The sequence below is a fragment of the Rhyacophila brunnea genome, unplaced genomic scaffold (genome assembly GCF_057557595.1).
Source record: "Rhyacophila brunnea isolate RB1 unplaced genomic scaffold, BYU_Rbru_1.0 scaffold_19, whole genome shotgun sequence".
Lineage (NCBI taxonomy): Eukaryota > Metazoa > Arthropoda > Insecta > Trichoptera > Rhyacophilidae > Rhyacophila > Rhyacophila brunnea.
The window spans coordinates 13,237,795-13,263,850 of NW_028232848.1; the positions used below are offsets into that span (position 1 = coordinate 13,237,795).

The window sequence follows — 26,056 nt, forward strand, 5'->3', positions numbered from 1 at the left end:
AATGACGCAGAATATTAGACATAACAATATAAGAAAATTAAAAAATCTGACATGTTCATGCAACGACGACACGGATATCCTGGATGGAGTACAGAACCTTTATATCGATGGTATGTAGCAAGGCTTTCAAAGGATAGAAAAATATTAATGAAAAAAGACGATTTTAGAATTATACTGATCATGAGTTACAAAAATGACGAAGAAGAAAAAATAATTGATGTTGCATTTCAAATTACAGATATGCTATTTTTTTATATAAATATGTGTACTTCCCTGCACGACATACAATACGAAAACCTTTCCTGTATTAAACACCAAACTTGTGACTGCTTTAGATTTGTGTTAATGTATAGTGCAGTGATTGCCGACCGGAAATTCCACGAGCACTCTTTAGGTGTCCACGAGAATTTAAAAAAGCTTCCGAATTTTTTATAACTTGTAAAATTTTTCGTAACAGATAAAAAATGTTTATTGTTACCTTATTTTGAACAATAGAACATTTTAAATTTTGTCTGGTATCAAAATTTGTCAAATCCGTTGTGTTTTTCAACCAAGTATGCCCTATGAAACTATAGTTTTGCAAAGTTGAACAAATCCAATCTTCTTCCATAAAAATGATGATGAAAAACACTATGAATTTAACCAAGTTTGATACCATACAATACAATATGGCTTAGTATCAATGACATTAATATGGACGAAGCATATGGGAATAAAAATTACACTCACTTTCTTGTCGGGTCTGCCGAATGGCATAATCTGTTCTAACGCCATTACAATAAAGGTGATATTGCTATAAATTTCCGATGCTTTTATTTGGGTCTGCTGAACGGTTCGGTTCAAATGGTTTCGCTCAAATGAACATTGACACTAGAAACACTGTTCTAACGCCATTACAATAAAGGTGATATTGCTATAAATTCCCGATGCGTGATATCGCGTAATGAAAATTGCGTGATGTCTACCTATACATGTGCAAATGTCACTATGCGTGAATTTACTTGCTAGCTACTGTATTAAGTGCGTTGTCTATTAATAATGTCTTTGCTTGGTATGGATATTGCGACATAAATATTATTTCATAAACGAGATTTTTACTTAGGTTAGTAATAGCATTTTTGTCAGTTTTGAGTATCTAATGAATGTCTCCACCTATTATGAACTGCTCATTTTATTTTTTATTAAATCATTATTTAAATCTGGAACGCTTACATTAAGGTTAACTTACAGAATGAGTTTACTCCTACACTAAGGATTGGTATTTTGAGTGTATTTAATGTCGAAAATTTGCTAATGTATGTCAGTGCTCACTGCTATACAAAAAGTTGAGAATCACTGATCTAGTAAGCTTGGTTTTACATTGATCGTATGTGTGATACACAATATGCGTGTATTACCGGTTTAATAACTAATACTGTAATTTAAAAAATCTATAAATCGATTAAATCAACACTGGATTAGTTTTGGAATATTACTACAATAAGATTTTTTTATCAATAATAGATCATGTGTCCTGACAATTTGCATATTATAGCATGTCAATAAAGCAGAGTCGGGATTAGGTCTGACTGGTGTTTTAAAAAGTTTGCCGATTAATCGAACCGTTAATACCGAGGGTTAAATAATTAACAGTCTCTCATTTAACTAGAAATATTGATCTAATAGAATAATATTCATTTCTGACTTGAATTTAATTCGTAAAATAAGTTTTATTTATTTAAAAAAAATGAAATAAATAAAAATTTATAAAAATTACGCAGATTAATAATTTGTTTTTTTAATCACTGATATCGATTCATGTTTTTATTAAAAAGCAACACGAGTAAAACAGAAAGAGATGCGGTGTTTGCAGAACTAATTTTAATAATAATAAAATAATATATTTTGATTGTTTAAAAAAACATATTTTTAATTGTATTTTTATGTCAAGTTATTTTGAAATCTGTAAAAAATAATAACACCAACATTTTGTATCAAAATATCGAAGAAATAATAGCGATAATGGTTTATCTATATGATACATATTAAATTAAATAATTTATATTCTTATGGATTTAAGTTTTATACTATTCCATTTGAGTAGTTTTTTGCGACCCGGGCTTAAATTTAAACAAAACTGAAATCTATTAGGATTTAAATTAGATTTTATCAATTACATACCGTCCCCTAATTGCAGAACTAGCCTAACTGATTTTTTGTGATTTTTTTTTTATTTGATAGAAAAATTCCTTTTTTGATTCTCTATTTGGAGTCCGAACAGGCGTATCTGAATTATCAATATAAAAAAAGTTATCAGCTTAGATCATTCCAAGCCTAAATTCAATCTTAAAAATATTTTGGAACTAAATTAGCCTAACTGACGTTAAGCTAGTTCTACACGCAAAAGTACACCTACACGTTGGCAATATCGCCTCTTTCTATTGCAGTTAGGATTTATTTGTACTAGTTCGCTGTCAATGTCAACTGCCAACGTAATTACGCTGATGCTGTAATTACCGACAAGTATTGGAATTATTCTATGGACCATCTAGTGGCTCCTTCCACATCTAATTCGGTTGATGATGATGAGATAGTTAACACATTTTCTACCGAAATCAGTGGCATGACTGGAGTTCAATCAACACCAAATCGATTGATCCCGCTGACTCCAAATAACGAAGGAGAAATCAGTGCCACAGTGGCCCACTTTACATTAGAACAACGAGGTAATTATGAGTTTTATTGTTCACCTTTACAACAAAAATAAACACTTTCTTGACTGAAATTCGAACTGCAATTTGCTTCTATCCCGCACATTAGCTCAATGATGTATATATTTTCAGACTCTGTAATCATCGACAAGGTTTGCAATAATTTTATGGATGATCAAGAGGTTCTTTCGACATCTGATTCCTTTGATAATGATGGGAAAGTGGACCCATTTTCTACCGACAGTGTATCAGACTATGAACCACCACAGCATTCACTATCATCATACAGTGATGAAAACTCATCAAATGGTATTGGTAATATTGTAAATCGACTTTCAGCACCTGTCCTAGAGGTGTATAACTCAAGTCAAGCAGGGAAAAAAGACTAGGAAAAGACATCGTAATGAAGCTCTGTGGCGCAGAAATGTAATAAAAAAGTAGCGAAATTCTGGAAACGAATTTATAAACTGGAAAAACAATGTAATATGTGAGCGTCAAATGAAGGAACCCTCTCCTCAAACATGCAAATTTGGTTGTTCTATAAAAATTACCCAAGAACAGAGGGTTCCAATATTTCATCAGTTTTGGAATTTAGGTGATATAAATAATCAACGTGAACCACTTCGTTGAATTTAATAAAAAAAAGAACTACAATTGATATAAGTGAAGGTCGAGAAAGAAGTCATCGTAAAATGACTGACAACTCAAATTTTCTTTCAGAAGATCTTAACAAGATTAAAATATGCCAATTGTTTTTAAACTCATTGAGCATACGTTATCAAATGGTTAAGACTGCTGCAAAGAATTCATACCACCTTAATTCAAGCACGGTTGCTGATGACAGCAGAGGGTCGCAGAGGATATTTGCGGTAAGCGACCACATGAAGCAAAACGTGAGGGATCACATTAACAGCTTTTCTACAGTAAGCAGCCATTATTGCCGAAAAAAGACCACGAAGCAGTACTTGGATGCAGCATTAAATATAACAAAGATGTTTGACCTATATAAAAAGGACTACGAAGGAAAAAGCTTGACAGTAGCCATTGCTTCAATGTACCTACATATAGAGGCAAATTTTGTAATGAATTTAATTATTCTTTACTCCGAAGAAGGACCAGTGTGACTTTTTCTTGAAATATGAGCAGAGCAGTAATGAAGAAAAAGATATTATGAAAGCAGAATATTATGATACTCATTTAAAAAATAAAGAAATTACCCGAAAGTTAAAATAAATGTCAAGGAGCAGGCAAACTTAAATAAAACGTTCCTATTGCGCAACAAGTCTTACAAATCCCAGAGCAGAAGCCGCACAACTATACTATAAACATAAACGAAAGTATGCCACATACAATCTCAGTATTCATGATCTAGGATCACAACAAGATCATTGTTTTATGTGGCATAGATCAATTGGAATGAGAGGAGTGTGTGAAATTTGGAAGCTGTGTCTTTGATTTCATCAAACAACAGGTATCGGAAGGGATAAAAGGATTCATATTTTTTTCAGATAATCGTGCTGGAAAAAAATGTATCTATTTCATGTACTGTATGTACATGTTCTGTGCGGCCAATTTCTCTTGTAAAATAACACATATCTTTTCAGAAAAAGGTCACACGCAGAATGAAGTTGATTCGATTCATAGTGTTATTGAAAGGGCTGCCAAGAAAATACCAGTATATACACCGAGCTAGTGGTATTCAATAGCACGATCAGCATGTAGGAAGAGACCCTACGCCTACATTGCTTGAAATCAACAACCAAAAATTGGGATTAGGATGAACGTGGAATCAAATTTTCTTGGCAAAAGATAAAACGAATCTCAGTAATGCCAGAAAATCCACACACACTCCAAATCGAGTACAACTTTGAAGATTCGCCTGCACCAGTTAATACAGCTGAGCGTAGCCGTGGACCACTAATTCAAAAGATAACTGACTTCAAATTGATGCCAGTAAGAAGTTCGGTCATACCAATAGCTAAGCTAAAACATTGTGACCTAATGTATCTTTGCCCGGAGAAAATAATCCCTGTTGATTACCATTCTTTCTATACAGGACTGATCACCTCACCACAAGAAGTGAATAGGAATGAAACCGACAGTGATTAAATTAAAAACAGTGCTTATGAGTAATAGGTTTTATTGCCTTTTCATTTATATAACTTCTTGAACTTTAACTTTCATTAATAACTACAGTATATTATAAGTACCCATGTTCATTGAAGTGTTTGGTAGATTTTGTGAATAAAAAAACTATGTCGTGAGATTTAATTTTTATTTTGTAGTGCTATACAAATTTAGCCTAACTTCCTAATGCGCTTAAGGTACCATTTTTTATTGCCTTATGTTCGCGTTCAAATACCTTAACTCAATTAAGATAGTTCTGATCTGAATTATTGTAGTACAACTATATCCTAATAGTTATGCAGAACAAGCTTAACTCAAATAAGATAGTGCTGATTTCAAATACTGTAGTGCAAAAGTAGCCTATCTGCATAAAATATGTGACGGAATATACTTTTTGGTATTTTTTTTTCACATAAACAAAGCATTTAACCAATGCATTATCATATATTTAAATCAATTTTTTTATATTTACAGTTTTCAAATTAATGACAAAATAAAGTTTAAAAGTGCTCTCCTGTAAAATGTCCAAAAATCAGTTAGGCTAGTTCTGCAATAAGGGGACGAACCTTAGATCGATATTATTAATGTTATCAATAATTGATATACAAAACTCTCTTTTTATTTACTGGTTTAGTCATAGTATATAATCGAATTACCACCCCCTTTAGCAATGATACATGCGATGCAACGGCTAATAATCTTGATGACTAAAAAATTGACTTAAATACTTTGCGTTTCCACTAACAAAAGAGAAAAAATCTAATAAATATTATTTGACCAAGCATGAATATTTAAATGCAATTTTTAAAATTTTCTTTACAGCCCGATGAAGGTCCACTTTACGAAATGATTTTTAGACTGATTTTTTTTACAAGAAGTAGACGTTAGACACTATTTCAAGGTATTCAGTCTATCGCCTATACAAAACATATTGAAAAAACAACATGTGACTTTACCAGTGATGTTAAATTCAAACTAATTAAAAGGTTTACACGTGGCTACAAGCACGTACCTACCTAGGACAATGCAATATAGACAGAAATACTTTCCATTCGAGTTTTTGTTACAATTATTGTCCAAATTAAATTTGCAAAATGACGTTAAGGTATTGTAGTTCTCGGATTTTAATGCTACACAGAGTTTTTCCGTTCTTATTACAGTTTGATAATAATTAATAATAACATATTAAATAATTTAAAATAAATAATGTATACGAATTATACTTATGCTGTGTTATTAGTATTCATGCACCACCCATGTATACCTTTAATTAAGTTTTATGTGAGCTTTTATACATATTAAAGTTTGCGTATAGCCAAGCTTTTAAGATTACGTCAATCTCGTTCTCCTTAGCTAAGCTTTTTATTCGGATTTTTTTTCGTGAGTAAGTTAAGGCATTACGATTCAAAATAGTCGGCTATATTTACATGTTTTTCTCGTCGAGATTAATCACCCAGATACGTTATATTTGTTAATATTTTTGCGGAATCATTTTGTATGGTTTATTATAACTATGTAAATCAACTTGTAAATTAAAAGAAAAACTAATTGTGTTTAATACTTAAGTGGAAAATTTAGTAGCACATAAAACATCGTCGAGTTTAGATTTATTTTTTTCTTTTACCTAATGAATAACTTTAAATATAAATATTTTAAAAAATACACATAGGTAATACATTATTAATTTCCATAAATATTAACTAAATACTTTTTATTATCAAATTTATTTTTATCTAGTTATCAAATATTTATAACTAATCTAAAAATGAAAATGTTAAAAAAGTTAAAGCAGAATATAATCGATATTTTTCATACTTTAAAATCGTAATATATTTAAACTATAAACGAAAAAATGTAGAACTAAGAACATTTAATTTTATGATATACTTTAATTATTGCACTATGATGGAACTACTTAAAATTTAATTACACTTCACGAGAAATCAATCTAATTTATTTGACGCTTTTGATCAATTATAATAATAGTGACATAAAAACTCTATATGTACTGACACTCAAAATTTCAATGTCCCACTACTCTTATGCTAAACCAGTAGTTTCCAAACTTTACGTTACTATGCCCCCCTTTAAAAAAATCAAATCTTGGCCCATCCTCTGAATTTCATAAATATTTTTTTAAAATGGTAAAAAATGTATAGAAAAAATTTTTAAAACTTAATTGACAGATTAATAACAAGGTAATAATATTCATTCATCAAGTTATTGGATAGATGCACTCAATAGTAGTCAATCCAAATAATTCATCTTCTTGTTCGCGCCTCCATTTACACTAGTCTGCGGCTCCCCAGGGAGGCGCGCCTCCCAGTTTGGAAATCGCTGTGCTCAGCTGTATATTAATTATTAAATGATGGTGGTAAAACCCATTTTTCTGACATTAAGAGACAGTGGCGAAGGATGGAGATCGGCTATTACGAGCTGACATAAATTGTGTATATTAAGCTTTGTCAGTCATACAGAACCAAAATATATTCCTAATCTAAATAATGTATCATTTAATGGTATACTTTTAGATATTTTGTAGATAGAATAATGTTTTTTTTATCTATTATGGTTCGGGTAAAGCAAGGTTGAATTGAATTTTAAAAACTAACCAACACAATCTGTCAATTGTAGTCTTAGTTAAATGAAAACAAATACGTATGACTGAAAATGATTATTATGCACTATTTATGTCGGATCTTGACAGCCTACTTCCACCCTTCGCCAATGTTGAGAGTATAAGTTTGCATCCCACATCTGATAAAAATCACACGTTTCACGTCACGATAATGATATTTTATTTGGCTATTCGCCTTTTATAATTATTTACTAAAGTGTTCTTTTTGTAGTCCTATGTGTGCTTAATATTTTTTTGCGATAAATTCAGAGGATTTTGATATAAATCAACATAATTTAATTATATTATTTAAATAGTAATTACGCATTCAGTCAATAGTTGAAATTTATTTTTAATAGTTCTTTTGATGACAATAATTGGAAGGTACCTAAAGTACCGACTTATTAAAATAAATGTTAACAAATAAAAATATTAAACTACATTTTCCTCTCAAAGTCGACGATAGAACTTAATTACGTTGTTACTGCAAGACACTAACGGGAGTCTTTGCTCGAAGAGAGAATCACATGGTTAGTTAGCCTGGTCTAACAATGGCCAAAGAACACATACTTGAAAGTTTGTAACCAAAACGTGATAATAAAATTTGCATAAGTCATTTGCAACAGACTATATAGGAGAATACCAGATGAGTCCAAAGGAAACTAATGGATATGATATAACATTGATTGCTAAACTATTTCAATCATGAAACATTATGTAAAAAATAATAATTTATACGTACCTACCAATTCAATTATTAAACTATTTATATATTATTTTCATATATAACATGACGTTAAAATGCCTTCAGAGACTTGCTAATGGTATTATATTTTTATTCGCCATAAGAAGCTATTACATAATAAATTGCATATTACTCAATCCACACAAATTACTAACGACCACATAACTGGGCGACACAGTTTTCTTTTATGTATTTTTTCCTAGAAGGCAGCTAAGTATACTTGACATATGAGTGACTTAGCAGCCTTTTGAGATACCGCAAATAACTTTATTATGCCTTTTATCAAATATAAACATTTTACTAGCCATTTTTGACTACAGCATTATTACTGATTATAGATATACGTTGTAAGCATCTATAATTTGAATTAAAATGTTAACTTATGATATAAGCGCAAATAATTAGTTTCTGATGATATAATATTGCTAAGGTACCTACCTACTATGCATACAAGACTAGGTGGATATATTATATAAATGTATTATTTAACAATCACGTAGTACGTGTTTATATAGCCCGTATATTTACATGTGTGCATAATAATAGTGGTTTTACTTGATGCCGCAGCCTAGTTGCGTCACGTACTAACTATATACCATGAATCTAACATTTAAAATATATATTAAATATAAATTATTAGATGTAACTCTCACTAAACTTATTGGTGATAAAGCAAAATTACATTTTTAAATAAGATAAGAGTCTAATCCACAAATTTAATAATGATCCGTAGATTTTTTGTTAACGATACAATAATACAGTATATTATTAAGGCTATACCTCAGTTGAGGCATGGCCTAAAAAGATCGTGGCTAGGCGATGCGCGGGTTGTAGGTCCTGGGTGCATGAAATATAATTTGTCATATAAATCCAACATGCGTCCATTTAATGTTCTGTTTATTGTTATATTAGTAACAATAATAGTATATTCATTGAGATGTTTTCTTTTTCAAGGAAATGGGTAACGTTTCTAATCATCTTTACACGATTTTAGTATTAATACCCCCGTCGCCATCACGAAACAAATTGACGTATTTACACCTCGACGTTCGGTCTCCGAATGCCAGCGAGTCCAAAATTTCGTCGCGCCTATAGTTGAAAATTAGTTGCTGTTTCACTGAAGTATTGCCTTAAGTAATTGCAGTAAATTAAATCATTTTTTTTTGTAAGTTTATTAAAGATATATAATTTATAAGAACAAATTTAGCAACATATATATTTAATACATTTTTCTATCAATTATGTATATATCAGAGGTTTTTTAGAATTACTCTCACCAAAAACCTAAGATAAATACAGCCAAGTAACAAACGCATATAATGCATGACGTGCTTTGCAATTACGCAATGCGCAGCTACAGGCTCGATTCGGCACCCTCAAAAATCGCTGCAACCTTCGGCAAGCATTAGACAAATAATAATCATTTAGAGAAACCTAGTAGCCTTGGGATGATTTACCGAAACGAACCTATATCAAACCGATAGAGAGAATAATACGACACTCCGTTGTTAACGAGAAATGTAAAACGTTGATTTAAAAAGAAAACATGAGATAAAAGATTAATTTAACAAGTAGTAACAATTTTTTATTATTTTAATTGTTATTTAATTTTGACTCATATTTTGGTATTAATTATTATTGTATTCGATCTTACTTAAAGTGATAATATTGTTTATTTTATTTTATATTTTTATTGTAAATTTTGACTAAAATTATAAATACTTGATGTTAATGTTATTGTAAGTGCTGATTGTTTCATATTTCGTGTCGTATTAATATTTTAGAATAATGTGCTTAGTGCCCTTAATGATGTAGTATGACATATTAATATTCAACCTCAACAATTTTAAATTAATTTTTAATTGAGAAAGTATTATTGGACGGATAATTCAATGTACTTATTGTTAGATTATGTCTGTCGCTTTTGATTTTGTTTGTTAAATACTGTTTTAAAAATATATTCAGTTGAAAATGTCCCTCTGAAGCGGACGATACCGGTCCAAATTTATTTATTAAAGTGGAATAAGTACTACAAAAATGCGTTTTATTAAATCAAACAACAATAAAATGCAGTTCCACCATGAATTGACAGTTAATAAAATAAGAGAAATTTAACAATTAAGTATTTAATTCAAAAAAACCCCCCAAATAATTAGGAAATTATTACAGAAAATTAATAGATTAATTTATTCAGTTTTTCTTATCTGCAACATAGTATCTATCCCTCAGTATAATACCAGTGTATCATAAGTTCATTTGGCTAAAAATAAATGCTAGGTATGTATACAGATTATAATATAATATAATATATATCATATTATATATCTACTGTATCATATTTTCCAGTGCCAGTTTTTCGTTTGAATGTATTCATAATAGAAACATAAGATTCCTGAAGTCAGTAAACTCGTTATATTAATTATAATATAAATATTCTTTCCCGATACTATCAGTTTTAGTTACCACAGATACCTAATATAAAAACAAACAAGGTGTTCTGTGGTGGAATATGTTCACATTCTTATAAAAAAAAAATACACTCATTCCGTACCAAGCATTGGTAACGACTGGTTAAAAGTATGTAAGTAAAATATGTATGTAGTTACGGTACTTACCACTAAGAACTTGCACTTGAACAGTTACTGTAGATGTGTTTAGTATGGAGCAAGCGTAAGACCCGCTGTCCTTTTGATCGGCGTGCAGAAGTTTGAACGTAGAGCTAGAAATAAGACAGAACATCGTTTATGTATCACTATTGTATGGAGTCTATAAGGTTGAATTAATACTGAAATACACAAATGATAAGTTGTTGTATTTCACCGCTGAGGGTTGCCACACATTGCACTATTAATATTTGCAGTCGCTAAATACAATGATGTTCCATTTAATGATGTTTGTTTTAATATTACAGTATAAATAAATACAATATAAAATCTGCAATAATATCGAATGTTATAAGAACTGGGTTATATTGTTTTTTATTTAATTATAGGAATTTATTAATACAATACTAACAATATAATATTTTATTTTTTATAAAACCTGCAATTGACGAATTATTAGGCTAAGTAGGAAAAATAATTTACCACAATTTTTGTTGGTTTTTCTTTATTAATTAATTTAATTTTGTGCCTTTTGTGTGTGGGTTAAATATTTTTGCATTTTAACTGTCGATAATATTTATTATGACGTAAGATTATGGTATGGCCTCGAATATAATATAATGAATATTGTATTATGTATTGGGTTTTTAAACTAACAGTTTGAAGTGTGTTTGTATTGTAAACTTATCTGCGGATTTATCGTCGCTAAACATTTTAATTGTATGCTCATACTGCTCTGGTTTTATGGATATTGTGGCAAGGTCTTATTTAAATTATCTTTTGCAGACGACAAGGTTTAGCTCCTTTTGATTAAAATTTAAACCATAAACTAACTACAAATAAAACAGATTGGAACAATAATTATTATTTAAGGGCAAACGATTTGAACATTTTTTGTTTGTCGTCAGGTACAAACGGACTTTGATCATATCAAAAAAAAAAAGTATTAGATTACCTAAAAAAATTGTATGTAGGTGATAGAAAATATTTTTAACTATGGACCGGATGGTTGGCCTTTATATATAAACTGAATGATTGGAAAACCTTTAAATTTATTCGTAAGCTCACTGAGATTATGTACTTATACATTTCTTATTATGATAATGTTTTTAAATAAATAATATAAACTGTTGGTATTTAAGTAATATGTAAAGAAATAAAAAATATGGAAATTAAAAAAAAAATTAAATAAACTTAGCTTCTAAGGTCAAAATATTATGTTTAAAGTGTCAATTACATTGAGCTTCTTTACGAGCTGTTTGTTGGCGAATTTAAAAGCGGGCGATTCAGTTACTGCGATTTGATGATTACACACAAAACTTTCCATTCGCTGAGAAGCCACAAGCCAGCGACTATTTTGACAGAACGTAGTTCGTTTTTTCACCGGGAGGTTGCTACTGCGCTCTACTGCGCAGACGCAGTAGGCCCACACGCCGGCGTGTAGCGTGTAAAGTTGACCGGCTTTCAACTTTTCTCGGTAGAGTGTTTACAACCTGCTTGTTAGGTTGTTCGATGATAACACTGGGCGACTTTACAGGCAGATTATAAATTCGCCAACAAACAGCTCGTAAAGAAGCTCAATGTAATTGACGCTTAACTAGTACTTAATTATATACCTTCTTAAACGCCTAACATTTTAGTACCACGACTGATGCATTCCGTTTACCGATTATGGATAAAACCTTAAAATTTTTGTTTGTTGTTAGTAGGTACTATATTTACTGACATTTTTCTTATTAGTGAAATTTATTATATTTCCAATACGTTACCTAGTCCCAATGTTTCCCAGTAATGACAATTAAATGCGTTTAATGAATGTATTAATAGTGAATATATATCTAATCATCTATTTCGTGTTTTTAACACTTAAAATATTCAAAATGTGTTTCTTTTATATACTTGATCCTTCACTTAGTAGGTAATGAAATTTTACATTATTTTACCGTTATAATTTATTATGTAAGCGAGAATTAACTTTACTGTACAGTACTCGTTGCATTGGTATTCATTGGTGAGTGCGCATAGTGCCCGAAGATGTCGAAAGGCGAAACCCAGGTTTCAAAAGACTATATTCCAATTGAATACTGTTTTTAAACATATATAATTTTGAAAACGCTCATGAGAAAATAATATTGCCAATTGAAAAAATCTTTTTCGAAATCAGTTAGACACCCAAAAAAAGAACTGTTTTTTAATAAAAAATATATGTTTAAGGAATTTATATTCACCAATATAAACACAAGATGAGAAATTTTATTTAAACGACAATAACTAAAAAATGCAATGCAAATGTGGTGTAATAAAAATCGATATACCTACGCAGCGCGATTGATGGTTGTCGTCTGATAAAAATATAAAAAATATAAAGGTTTTTCCAAAGGTTAGTGAAAAATTCATTTTGTAAATTATACTGAATACTATTACGACGATTAAATACGTCTTATTCTCAAACTATTATAATATGGAAATATTCAGAAGTATCAATACCATACTAGCTAGTAACTACATATCTCAAAAATCAGGCAGTTGCTTACAATATAATTATATTGCTACATCATAATATTATCTGAGGTATTAACAATTCAGTATAAAACTTGCAATATGATTGTATTACATCCGTTTCATTATCAATAGTTTATATACCTAATATTATTGAATTATTCATTTTTGTACGACATTGATAATAATATTATATAAAGTAGATGTCTTATTATAATATAACGTGGCACACAGTGTCAAGAAGAATTACGTGATACTCGTATCAAACTGTATTGATGTAAATGATGTTATCATAATATAATAAATAATCATTTTATAATTAATTGTTAGTTATTATTAGTAATTTTAGTGTTATTTTTTTCTACTTGCTATTCATTTTGATCAAATATCCGCTTTTATATGGATTAAAAAAATATGGAATTACTTTTACTACGTATAACTAATTATAAACTATTTATGATAAATTTTATTTTGTATGCAAAGCTCTAATACAGTTTTCAGAATAGACTACCGTGATAGAAACTTATAAACTATTACAGTTCACGGTTAGGGGGTTAAAGCAAACATATTATTAATAAACGATCTAAAGATCTTAGACCAGTAATTATAGTAAAAGTAAACTAAGTACAATATGATCAGTTAATTCTTCAACGAAAGTAATTGTTTTATTTTTCGGTAAAATTTAACGATTTTACTTTTACCTTCGGTGTTAATAAATTACTTTCCATCCTGTACCAACGTATGGTATCGGCATACTATAATAATTCTATTCTATTATAATGGTTTCTTAAAATAAAAAAACCGGATCTGATAATATTAATTAAGTTAATAAATATTTCATCATGATTATGTGTATTTTTAGCGATGTGTATAGAAAAATATGAAGTTGAAAAAAGCATACCCACTCATTGAATAATTATAAAAAAATAAAAAATTATGTACCTACTTTTCGTGACATCGCAAAACGGGAGGTGTTTGTATATTCATTTTAATTCATGTGTGTATAATATTGTTGTTCATCTATTGCAATATAATTAGCACTAAGATTTTAATATGTATATATTATTAATTATTTAAACTAAATTTACTACTGTTAAATTACGTTAAACATTTTATAAGTTATTACAAACACTTAATTGTAAATAAGTAATAAAACTCACCTCATATTCCGTGCCGTCACTTTATCAATTAAAACTTTTCCGTCCTTATGCCACGTGATACCATAAACATTATTGTTTTTCACTTTATCCTCCTTATTGTCTTTGGCCACTACAACTGTGCTATTGATAATGATTTGGGGTGTCGCCGTTACAGGGCTCAGCGTCACGTTAACGGCGGGTGTCGTTGTAACGGCGAAACTTTCGTTACGAACGACTGTTTGCGTCGTAGGTGCGGTTGGCGGAGGTGTTGTCGCTAGTTGGGTAACCGTCAAAAGCTGCTTCAGGAGAGCTGGAGGGTTCAATGGGGAGTTGCTACCGCTGCTAAGTGTTCCAGTGAAAGCTCTCGACACTCTACACGAAAGCTCGATCGAGCTTCCAGACTTGTAATACCTGTCACGTACTTCGTGGCCCTGTTCATCCACTATCTTCAATATCGGCGCTGAAACAAAACAGAAAGTACCAATGTGAGTTTTTTTGTTTAATTTTATTTTTAAAGGCAATATATAAAGTTTTTCGATCTTCGGTAAATTGTTATTGCTTTTCAAAAAAATACTATGCGATCAAACGTATTCTTACATATTTATGTAGAATATTAAATTGTTTGGCTTTAAAAGCGGCGAAGGGCGCGTATTATACAATTGAATATATTTTATTTCTAGAATGTCCACCCATATATACTTAAATTCCACAAAATTTATGTAGGTCAAATAATATTATAATAGAAAAAGAAAACATACAAATAGGATTATTTTTAGTGAAAAAATTGGATATATATTAGTAGGTATAATTATATTTTGAATTGAGGTATTACAATTTCCACCAATCAGGAGACAATCTACTTTATTATCAATTAACATAAATTATTTTACTAACTTAATTGTAACAGAAAAGGGTTAACAGCGAAGGAAATAAAAAAATGAGTTGGATTTAGTTCACGGCATATCTGCTCCTTCACTTGCAACTATTTATAACTGGTTAAATGAATTTAAACGTGGTCGTACATCAACAAAGGATGAACCACGCTCAGGACGTCCTGTAGAGGTGACTACACCAGAAATGATCAATAAAATCCACGATATGGTGTTAAGTGATCGAAGATTAAAGTTGAGTGAGATAATTGAGGTTACAGGGATCTCAAAAGGTAGCGTCATTTCTATTTTACATGACAAATTGGGCATGAAAAAAATTTCTGCAAGATGGGTGCCGCGTTTGCTCACAGTCGACAATAAACGCAATAGGGTGGTGGCCTCTAAAGCCCTGTTGTCGCTCATGCAACGCAATCCGGATGAATTTTTTCGTCGCTTTGTGACTGTAGATGAAACATGGATATACCACTATACTCCCGAGACGAAAGAACAGTCAAAGCAGTGGATTGCGAAAGGCGAACCATGTCCAAAGAAGGCGAAAACCGTAAAATCAGCTAGTAAGGTTATGGCTACTGTATTTTGGGATGCACGTGGAATTATTTTCGTTGACTATTTGGAAAAAGGAAATACAATAACAGGGGATTATTATGCATCTTTATTGGACCAGCTAAAAAACAAAATTGAAGAAAAACGGCCTCATTTAAACAGGAAAAAAATCCTCTTTCATCAGGACAATGCCCGTGTTCACACATGTTTACGATCAATGGCTAAAATTGAAGAATTGAAGTTCGAATTGGTCGACCACCCACCGTATTCGCCAGATTTAGCCCCCAGTGACTTTTTCCTTTTCCCAAACTTAAAAAAAATGGCTAAGTGGACAACGTTTTTTTTCAAATGAAGAAGTCATCGATCGGACAAATGCTTATTTTGAGGACCTTCCGAAAACTTATTTTTCTGACGGTTTAAAAAAAATTGAGAAACGTCTAACCAAGTGTATTGAGCTCCAAGGAGATTATGTTGAGAAATAAAAAAAAAATACAAAAATAAAAACTGTTTTAATGCTTTTTTCTAAGTAATTATTGACCCACCCTCGTATTATCAAAACGTCCTGTCCTTTACTTTTTTGAAACATGGTTGACTACTGATATTTTAATACTAAAAACATAGGTACATATTTAAGTGTATTATAAATAAATTTTGAATGCATACTTATATTATAACTTATTATATTTTGTATATCATTTTATTTATTGATTGATTAAAAATCATTTAAAATAATAAAACACCCTGTGATAAATTATAAAATTACAATTTATATATAATATTATATATTATAGATAGGTACTACAAGTACGATCTCAAAATAAGAGCAATACATCACTTTGAAAAACTTCAGAAAGTAATGTATTAGTAACAATCCTGCGAAAAAAATGGACCAGTGGGATTAAAACTCACGCTTTTTATTTTCCGTGTAAGTAATTTTATCCATTAGCCTACCGATTCATCTATCATTTTGGTTAATAATATGACTTAATAGCTACACCATCTGTGGTATTTTAAATTATACCAAGGGCCTAGCCACCTGTTGTATAGTTTTATATTTATATGATTTTAAACTTGTCTATGCTTTACGATATTACTAAGGCAGTATCTTACAAGCCGCAGGTTTTTAACGGCACACGTTGAATATAAAGCAAAGCTCTTACTAAAATTGCTGTAATACCGATAATATGTGGATTAGTATTTCATAATTATTCAAACAGATGACACCGTATATTTTTTTTTTTTTCGATTATGCACTTCAATCGACAGTGGCTAGTAATTTGAGTTTAAAGTCGGGCGAGATAACTCGCGAAATTTGTATGTGCGACCTGCCGATCATGGCTTCAAAGAGCAAGAAAACTTGCTGAAGGTATAAAACCAGTTGAAGCTGATGCCATGAGCAATCCATAATATATTATTACGTCTTTTTATATTATATTTTTTTATATGTACCTAATACTAAATACACATAAGAATAGTGTAAAGTATTTAAATAATGAATGATAATAAAGCTTAGACTCTTAATGTAAGAAAAATCACAAACATGTAGTGTAAGTAGTAACATAAGTATGTAAATGTGGCATGGAAAAGTGCATATTGCACATAATGCATCCATTTTACAAAAAAAAAATCAAGATATAAGAAAGCAGACAAAAGTACGCGATGTGATAGAAGTCGTTGAGTAGATAAATTGGCAATAAGCTTGACATGTTGCTTAGCGAGTGGAAAAATGCAGTCATACTGTGATACCCGTTGGATATATAAACTCATAAACTTCGGGGAAGTTCGTGGGTATTCTGCGAAAAAGCACTAAGTCAAAATTTTGCTGTTCTGACTTAATGATGAGGTAATCTTATTAAGATTACGCTCAATAGTCTACAAAAACACACACAGTCATATCTATAAAACTGGCGAAGATAATTTATGTTTTAAGTCAAAAAGACATACATCTATTCAGAGAAAAAGCACTAAATGGACTTAGTGCATTTGCTTCTCTCATTCTCAGGCTATATTCACAAAATTCTGTCAAACTCAAAGCAATATCGCAGGAAGGAATTTGCCTTTTATATATATAAAAAAAGTTAAGACCGTCCAAACTTTCAAACTCGATTATCTCAAAACTAGTATTTTTGACTTAATGCTTATTCGCAGAATACCCACGGTATATGGCAGCGAAAAACTAGGAACCAAGAAGAGTGGAGGAAACTAAGGAAGGCTTTCATCTAGCAGTGGATCAACCCCGGCTGATGATGAAGATGACAAAAAGGAATTTAGAATTAATTAATAGTTTTATTGAACGTACGTACATAATTTTTACATTTTCACAAATTTGGTTCCTATGCGTAATGAACAAAATATTTTACTGTCATAATAATATTATGACAGTTAAGTTAAATAATCTCAATATATTATGTATGTATTGTTGTCTCTATAAAGTATGAAACTATCGGAACATATTTTCACCCGTAATAATATTATTACTTGTCATTCTTCTAGGATATTAAAGAATATTATATATAATATTATTGTTTAAAATTATTTCATTTTATATTATCTTATTTTATTACATAAATAAATTTTTATACTACAACATAAAATAATATCTCTACACTTATTCTACCGACATTATTTGTTTGAAGTAAGTAAGAAATGTTACATTATTGACTGTTTGGTTAGAAAATAGTATTGCTTTATGAATTTATTCTAAAATTTGTAAATATTTATTTGAAACAAGAACATAATGCCCTAAAGAAACAAAACCTTTTGTTTCAAAACGTTTTCCAAAAGCTTCATGTTCAAGAATATAATATGTCTTTTACAATGCCTGAGGGATTTTTTTTGATCATCGTACTGTTTTATTGATAAATACATTATAATATTTATTATAAAATCTACCATGTAGTGAAATTGTTATAATATCCAGTCAATTTAATATACTATTTACCTACGTATTAATTATATATATTATATAATATAATGATTATTAATTTAAAATACCCGTAATGCTCATAAAATAACGACATTTAGGTGATGATATTAAAGATAATCTAGAAAGTTCTTCCACGTCCATAAGTCGCTGCGTCCCGCCTGAGCTTCATTAGAAAAAGTCTTAATTAATTTATATATCGCGAAAAGTCTCTTGTCATCAAAATACTTAGAACAAACGCAGACTATAATAATTATAAATGTAGTTTGATGGTTTACGTATTCATTCCGGAACATGAGAAAAACTTGGAGTAGAGTATACCAATAAAGATACGTTTCATCAACAAAATGGTATATTGGCCATTGCAATCACGCAGTCTAAAACAAAATAGTTATAGCACCTTGCTTACTTTTTGCCGTAAATATTCAAGCAGCCGCAAAGAAAACCTGTATTTTGTTTTGCTCTATTTGCTGAACCATATTTACGGAAGAGGAACAAACAGAAAAAAAAATCATCAATGAGGTGTAAAAGAGGCCGGTTTTTTACAATAATTTTGACTGGTACTATATTATTCATCCATGAAAGGTACACATGGAAAGAAGTAGGATATCCAATCCCGAGATCCCGAACAACTTTCGATACCTATGAATCCCGGGATAAGTAAACATAATCCAGACACTTTCGGGATTATTTTTTATCAATCATCAATAATTAATATGTATCTATACAAAATCATTATGTTAGTGGCATGTATGTTCCTGCACATGTTACAGGGGAATCACCGGATGCTCATGGATAATACATTTTTATTTTTTACTGCCATACGCAATCAAACCAACACCAGAAAAATAATAAATCCGTTTATTTAATTCCAGTTAGACGCCACGAATGTGCTATCACGTACTTGTTTATACGCCAAATTTTATAAATGTATGTTTTAATTTTCTCATTGAATTTAATATAAACACATGCACGAATGAATTTATAGCAATTATTGTGAATATGCAGATATTATAGTAAATGTTTGTAAATTTTTTAATATAATGTATTGTATAGAATATCAACACAACATGTCATTTTTCATTTTATTTGAACTTGTATTTATATTTTTTATGTTTTCTTAAATAAATAAATAAACATGTTTACTTTACACATTATTCCTAATTATATTATTGATTCCATTGAACCTATATATTTCCAAGATTGAGCATTCACAATATTAACAATACATACCTTATAGTATAAATTATTATAAGTACTAGACATTTTTGGTCGATTCCATCAATGCTATTTGTATAATATATAAAAATTGAATATTTATTAACTATCGCAAAAAATGCCAATCCCGGGATCGTGAAATTGTAATCCCGAAATACCGGAATAAAAATTTGGCTCGGGATTTGATTCCCTAGAAAGAATTTACTCAAATACTTGTGTAATTTTATTTATGTATCATAATACTAACATGCTCAGGGTAGCAGTCTCATTAACGTAAATTTTTATACTAATTAAAAAATTTGTTGTTGTCTAAAGACTGATTTGACTTAGTACCTATGTCCTATGTGCATATCAAAACTGTTTTGTTTCAATCTTATACGACAAAGACAAGTCTGACAAAATACTGTATTGAAGATAATTTACGCTAGATATAAGTTAATCACTATTTTATTGATTAAATACATATTTAAATTATATTCGTAATTAAAATATACATAGTTACTTAATGAAATCTTAGTTTATCGCACTTATTGATATTGGCACGAAATACGAAAACGACATTCATCCTCATCTACAAATTAAATAGAGAAACACTGCACTAGTTTTCCTAGTACATTCTATAAATAGTAGAGCACTTTGCTTCAATCTCGTCTTAAAATTTAGAAACGCCGTAAATAATTCAACATGAGAGCTTTTCAGCATTAACTCTGAATTCTTGAAAACATGACATACGTAAAATGTTACTCAGCAAAATAGGACTATGTTTGGTGTAGCATTTTGCATCAGTAACTTTTGCAATTAACAAAATTCTGTAAAACAGCTTTATAGTCACCTCGTCTAGTTCATTGCAGCAGAAAACTATTTTATTTAGTGACTGTAATTAATACGTAAGTCATTATACAAATATATTAATAATTAAAACCCTCACATACGTTACAAATTATCATATCATGTAATACAGCGCCGTCCAACTTCTTTTAGGCAGCGGGCCATTTTTTTTTAGCAAACATTTCGGGGCCAAAAAGGATAGGTAAATGAAAAGTCAGTTAATGTTAATTCAAAAGTTATTTTTTATACAAAAAAATGAAAAATAACACATAACTAGTAATAATGAAAATTAGGTATTAAGTTATTTAATTTTTTTTTTGTAAAAAAATTTGTTCATTATAAATTACTTTCGTTTACAAAACAAAGATTATACGTACTTAAGTTATGTAATAGGAGCATTGTGGCCTTTGTTGTTGTGCAACAATTCCTTTTATGTCAATATGAACATTTTGTTGTGGCAAGTCTAATTATATTTTCAAGCATGGAGTCTTTCAAGCTGTTTCTATATTTTGATTGTATGTATTTCATGTCAGAGAAGGTACGCTCGCGGATATAAGTACTTCAAACATAGAAATGATTTGAAGTCCAAAATCTCTCATTTTTTGTATATTTTTCTATAACCAAAAGTTTGAATACTTCTATTCCAGTTTCTCCACTAGATGCAATAAATGGGTCAGCCTGAATTAAGAAGTTTAAATTTCTTTGTTTTTAATATTTAGTATTATAATGAAATGTTTTCATATTTTTATGTATGATGGATAATTTTCTCCCCAATGTTTGATGAAAAATTTGCTGTACCTACAGCTTGCGGGCCGCAAAAAAATTTTGTTGGGCCGCCAGTTGGACAGCGCTGATGTACCTAACATATTAAATTATAATCAATATTATTTGTTTATTTAGAAAAAATATATCATGGCATTACAGATACCATATTGCATAATGATTGGGCCAATTATGGTCGCCATCCCTATATTTCCCACCTACCCCAAATCCCCTGAAAACAGCGGGCGTATTCGAGGCTTTTTACAGCTAGACCGTCGCAAGTAAAGTATAAAGTGCATATAGACTGATTCAGAAGTTATTCATGGACTACGGTCGGCTCAGTTTGATAAAGTGTGACCGTTGTCCAAGCGATAATTCTGAATACCTGATAAGTAGGGCCCGGATTTGTATGCAACAAAAAACATGATTATATGCATGCACGTATGCACTTAAAATCAATAAAATATGCACTAAAACTGAAGAAATATGCAGTTAAAAAATGTAATTTTTTGTGGGAAAAAATTGTAAATACCCACTTTACCCAATATTACTGACAAAAAATCAAATAACTAGTCAATAATTTTTCAACATAATACGATATCAGAACAAAAAATACAAACAAAGAACATAAAGTTAATCAATTACAATTTTCAAAATAGTTTTTTCACAAGTACCTAAAAATAATAAATGCAATGTAAACCAAACATAACTAAAAAAACAAAAACGTCACACTTAACTATTCCTAAATACTATTTTCTATTTTTTGCCCGAAAAAAAATATTTTTTTCAATAATATGCTCTGGCATAAAATTTTTCCGCATAGGTATCTGCACAGTATTTTGTTTATATGCGGAAAACTACCACTCAACGTCCACTTGGGCAAACTTTAAATAATAGTGTCCGAGTTGATTTCACTTTTTTCACTGATAAATCCACAGTTCGGAGATGGCATTAAAATGCAAGTCCATCTATACTTTCTTCCTTCCTAACTTAGTTATATTTCGATAAAATAATTTAAAAAAACTAAAATTATAAATTCAAATATGCTCTTACGTCTCAAATATGCATTTATATGCACAATAAAATTTTATTTTTGGTTTCTGTGTCTTTCAAAACAGATTTCTGTGCAACTCTCATAGCTGTGCATACACCCTAACAAAACATGCACTAGCATATAAATCCGGGCCCTACTGATAAGCCGTGATACCGGCTCTTTTCAGTCATCAACCTCATTTATCATGTCAGTCATCAAAAGTGTACCGTCAAGTGCCGCGCACCGGGTAACCCAACAAACATTACCGCGCGAGTCATAATATGCTCTACTAACTAATCTATGTATATCTATCTAATTGCGCCAGAATTAACTAGCAGTTTTTACAATTCTCTCTGAAGCACTTTCTAAATCACGTTAATTTCTGACTGACAACATTTGTATTTTAAATCAAAGTATAAGTTACTTAATTACTAACCGGTGTCAGCTAGATCTCCCAATTACCATAAATGAAATTCAATTTTCATTAGCTACCCTCGGTGTATACTATTAATAATTCTCATAGAAATTTTAGGTTAACCATAAGACTGAATAAAAATAGCATTTTAGAGACTCTGATTTGCCATAATCATTACTAAAAGCACATGAGTTGAAAAAATCTAAGCAACTTATATTTTAGAAAAATTTTGAATGGCCATAAAAATCGAATCCTTCTCGTTCAAAATTTTATTTGATATTTTTAAGACGCCTCATTTAAATTGAATGTAAGTTATATCTTTCAACTGGATACTGCAATTTCTTTATTAAACTCTGCCAGCTTGACTTAATAGAATTGAATGTTAAAAGTTTGGAACATGTTTGTGGTCCGTCGTTATTAATAGTGTTAATTTTATTCCGGGAACAGTTTAAAGATTATCATAATGTTATTATGACGTTATTTATTTTCATTATTATGTAACATTACATACTCTGAGACTTATATAATCAATAAATTGTTAATAGTTTCTTATTTAACCCCGAAACAATGTTTTAGAGATTTCCTCCTTTGTTTACGATATTATTGCGATAGAACTTTGAAGTGTTGTGGGCGTATTTACGATTTCACGCAAATGGATAAAATAAATAAGCTTCCAGGAATACATAAATTTAAATATTTACTACATAATAGGTATTATTATGTGCTATTTTGTTTACAAAAATGCAATTACCTGGTGTTCTTTTTTTATTAAGATATTAAATACCACCGAAACATTTTTATAAAAAATATTGTTTATTTAACCTCAATAATTATTATTAAAGTAGTATTTTTAATAATCCTTAATTTTGACACAATTAAAAACATTAGTTTTATTATTAATTATTCAAAGCGTTAAAACTCAAGCAACATAAAAAAAAATCGGTGTGTATGCTTATGTACGCGCGTTAGAAGTTACTTCTTTGGCGTAACAAAACAAAAACAAAACTTATGATAAACTAGATTCTCTGACTAGCTCATAATTATCTTGTTAAATTATACACTCAAGAAAATGGACCGCTTATTGGAACGCCGTTGGTTTATTTCTATACACTTTAAATTATATTACTAAATTATATAATGGTTTCTCGTTGTTTTTATTTTTAAAGTACGACTAAATAGCTTATAACTTAATAGTTTGTTTACGTAAGAAATTGCAAATGGCCGACAATAATAAATTCGCTGCCTAGGCAACGGAACTATTCTAAACTATAATATTATACTGTATAATCGTAATCATAATCATCATACTGTGGCGTAAAGGTAGTGCGTTCGGTTGATAACCGAACAATCGGTGGTTCGAATCCAATCGAGCACGTTTTTTTCGTATGAAAAAATAAATTATGTATTACATGTCACACGCCAAAAATATACTCTGATCTGATTTTCTAAACGCGCCAAAAGAATTATAACTTCAAAAAACAGTAATCATATACATTATAATTTTAAAGTGGCATTAGGAAGTCAAGGTATAATGTGCTCACTTTATGGGAGCAAAAATATCACGTGGCATTTGAAAATGCAGAGATTGGCGAGGCGGGCTCTGTACGCAAACCCTGATGGCAAGAGAAAACCTAGATGGCCGACATTGAGATAGCTGGACTGCGCCACAGGACAATGCTCGGTTAAAGCAACTGGAGAGTATCGGCGCTGGATCGTCCAGAATGAAGAAAGTTTTTGAAGGAAGTAAAGACCTGCCAAGGGTTGTAGTACCATAAATGATGATGATGAATTTCAAAATATAGGTCTCAAAAATATAAAGATTCTAAAGTAAATTTTGATTCACGTAAAATTCCAGTACAATAACCGGACGAGAGCCTTTATTTACCAAGCTACTGACTAAAATAATATTATCTTTTCAGATATTTTATAATAACAACGCGTCTGATATTAATTATAAGGCGTAAATTTAGTTAACAGTTACCACAATTTGTATTATATTTTAAATGTGAGAAGAATGAGATAGAGAATATTAAATTCTTTTTAATATCATTGCATGCAACAAAAATTAATTTTGGCAAGACTGCCAACTTACCTAATACAGTTACATTAGTTAGTAAAACTCTCGGTGGGTGCGTCGATACTTGACATACGTACAGCCCGGCATCATCCCTTCCCACTGGGTTGATGCTCAGTCTCCAATTATTGGGATACTGGAACTTCACAGAAATTCTGGGGTCTCCACTATACGTTGTGGCCCCTACTGTCAGGAGGTGCACTCTGTCTAGTGACTTACGGAGCCACATCACCTAAAGGGAAAAATGAAACAAGTTATTATTAATCATATATATTAAAGGTAATGAAGCCCTCCGGTCAAGGTCGAGTATTGGGAAATCGCAAAAGTATGTTTATTTAAAGAATTATTGTACCTAACTGTTGCACAATAACTTCTTGTCCACGTATTAAAACTATATATATGTCGCTAGATTTCAAAATCAGTCAAGTCCATAGTAGATGAATAGGAGAAAAACAGCTTTTTGTTTTCTCAAATACAAAATCACTAGGGTGAAAGTTTATATTATTTCGAGTATAGAATATTTAAAATTAATAAATTCCACATTTTGATAATGCAAAAATGTTAGAAAGCAGTAGTTCTTCAGCAATTCACAAAAAAGTCAAAAATACCTAAAGGTGGACTTGGCTGATTTTGAAATGTAGTGACACATATGAGTAACTCCCCCAAATTTATCATTTCTCAATCTGTCAATTTACGTAATTTGAAGCTTTTTATAATAAAAACATCTCTAAAACGATCAGGAGTGATGTTAAATTATTATTAGTAAACTTGTAGTTTACTGTGAAGAAAAAAAGGAGTTGCATCTAAAAGAAGAGCCGATACATTATTTAAATACGCCTTGTCACCAAGACAGGCACGTTACTAGAAGTCTTCTACATTCGACTACGACGATTTTCTTTATTACCAATTTCTTGTTGTCAGACAATACATTAATATCGTATTATTGTGTA

At 30.4% G+C, this 26,056-nt stretch overlaps 1 protein-coding gene across 1 annotated transcript in view; it reads right to left on the reverse strand.

Annotated features, from left to right (window-relative positions):
* The window catches only part of dpr18 (defective proboscis extension response 18), a 195,750-nt gene that overhangs the window by 17,946 nt on the left and 151,748 nt on the right, over nt 1–26,056 (reverse strand). The window contains exons 5-7 of the mRNA XM_085946189.1: nt 25,125–25,338; nt 14,442–14,880; nt 10,795–10,898 (exon numbers count right to left, since the gene is read on the reverse strand). Coding sequence (XP_085802315.1) covers nt 10,795–10,898; nt 14,442–14,880; nt 25,125–25,338 — 757 coding nt within the window. The remainder of the gene's footprint in view (nt 1–10,794; nt 10,899–14,441; nt 14,881–25,124; nt 25,339–26,056) is intronic.